This window comes from Ipomoea nil, unplaced genomic scaffold (genome assembly GCF_001879475.1).
Source record: "Ipomoea nil cultivar Tokyo-kokei standard unplaced genomic scaffold, Asagao_1.1 scaffold3256, whole genome shotgun sequence".
In the NCBI taxonomy this organism is placed as follows: Eukaryota; Viridiplantae; Streptophyta; class Magnoliopsida; order Solanales; family Convolvulaceae; genus Ipomoea; species Ipomoea nil.
Window position 1 is genome coordinate 136751 of NW_017619684.1, and position 1711 is coordinate 138461.

Consider the following 1711-nt stretch of genomic DNA (forward strand, 5'->3'; position numbering starts at 1 on the left):
CTTGGTTTGTGTGCTCTACAGTAATCGACTCATCTCGTTAAAAAAAAAAAAAAAAAAAAAAAAAAAAACAAAAACAAAAAAAAAAAAAAACAAAAACAAAAAAAAAAAAAAAAAACAAAAAAACAAAAAAACAAAAAAACAAAAAAAAAAAAAAGAATAACAAAACACAAAAAGTAAATCACTTTTAATTTACAACACCGATACATACACGTTTTTTTTTGTAATTTGTTTTTTTTTTCTTTTTTGTTTTTTTTGTTTTGTACGTTTTTTTTTTTTTTTTTTTTTTACCTTTTCTCTCCCTTGACTTTGTCGAATTTTTTTTTTTTTGTTTTACTCAGTACACTTAATAGGATCTTCGTTTTTGAATTCCTTTACATTCTAACTGTTTGTGCGTAGCTCTTTCTATGGATATGTATATATATATACCAGGTGCTTCAGACGTCTTCACCATTACACTTGTACAGCTTCCTTATTATATATACCACTTCCGCCTAAGATGCCTCTCCGAAATCTGGACACTCCGCCAACATCCGCCGCTGCTCATACTCGTGTCGTGACACGCTCCGCAGCGCGCCAAGCTGCGGCTGCTCAGCATCCGTCACCGTCGTCGGTTAATTCTCCTCCGGCTTCTCCGCTACCTCATGGACATCCGGTTCATGATGATGACACAGGTGACTCGTCAGGCTCCCGCTCTTCGTCTGATGAGGTCGTGCGTCCCTTCTCGTATCTTTTCTATTCTGCCACTTTAAAATTTGTTTGGGATGGGATGTCTGCGAAACAGTTCATATGCCAACAAAAGTTGCATATCGAAGACTTCAATGCTAGAACTGGCCTGGTTCGTACTCTTGATAAGGCCGGGTTATTACAGACAGTTGTCAAAGTTCCTCGTTTTGTTAAGACTGTGGTGCTTGATTTTTATGCTAATCTTGTACCAGAATTAACCATTCGCGGGACTGTCTATATACGTGGGCGGTTCTACGAGTTCAATCCTCCGATCATTAATGCCTTCTTTGGCTCATTTGACTATGATGACGACTTCACAGCGGACATGGATGCTATTACACATAGACTGACAGGTGGAAACAAGAGCCGTTGGGTGTCTAAGGACTCCATCAAAGTTGTAGAATTGACCTCAACTTTCGCTTTTTTGCACAAGATTGCATGCTCGAATTGGATGCCCACTACTCAGCGTGGATATGTTAAACGATCAATGGCGATTTTGCTTTTTAAGATTGAATGTGGCATGAAAATCAATCTCGGTCAGCTCCTTTTTGATCAGATCCTTGGAGCGCGAAATGGCAGTGCTGGGAGGAAAGATCTCATTCTTCCTAACCTTATTTATGGCTTATTAATGATGCAGGGTTTTACGAAAAATCTTTCTGAGTTTTACGAAGCCGATCGGCCCGTTATAAAGATTGATCGCCGTCTTCTTCGTGGTTCCCACTTCGATGACTTGGACATTCCCGAGTCTGTTGATCGGGCAGGTTCATCCTCCACTGCTACCGCTACTGAGTTGGCCATCGAGTTTCTGGAAAAAGAACTGTGTCTCCTCTCTCATAAGAGACAGGAAGTGGTTGATCGTGAAATTCAAATCCGAGGTCTTCTACTACGGCTGAAAGGTTTGGGCAATTTAAATGATGTTAAGCGCGCCCATGTCTGTCCTGACAACGCGTCGTCTGGATCCACAAGTTCCTCAGAAGAATTCTACTGA

General features: G+C 40.3%; 1 protein-coding gene across 1 annotated transcript; it reads left to right on the forward strand.

The window, feature by feature from the left end:
* Positions 1–496: 496 nt before the first annotated feature.
* LOC109169177 lies at positions 497–1711 on the forward strand. The gene has a single exon (XM_019318039.1). It carries the CDS (start codon positions 497–499, stop codon positions 1709–1711), a length of 1215 nt encoding a protein of 404 aa, XP_019173584.1.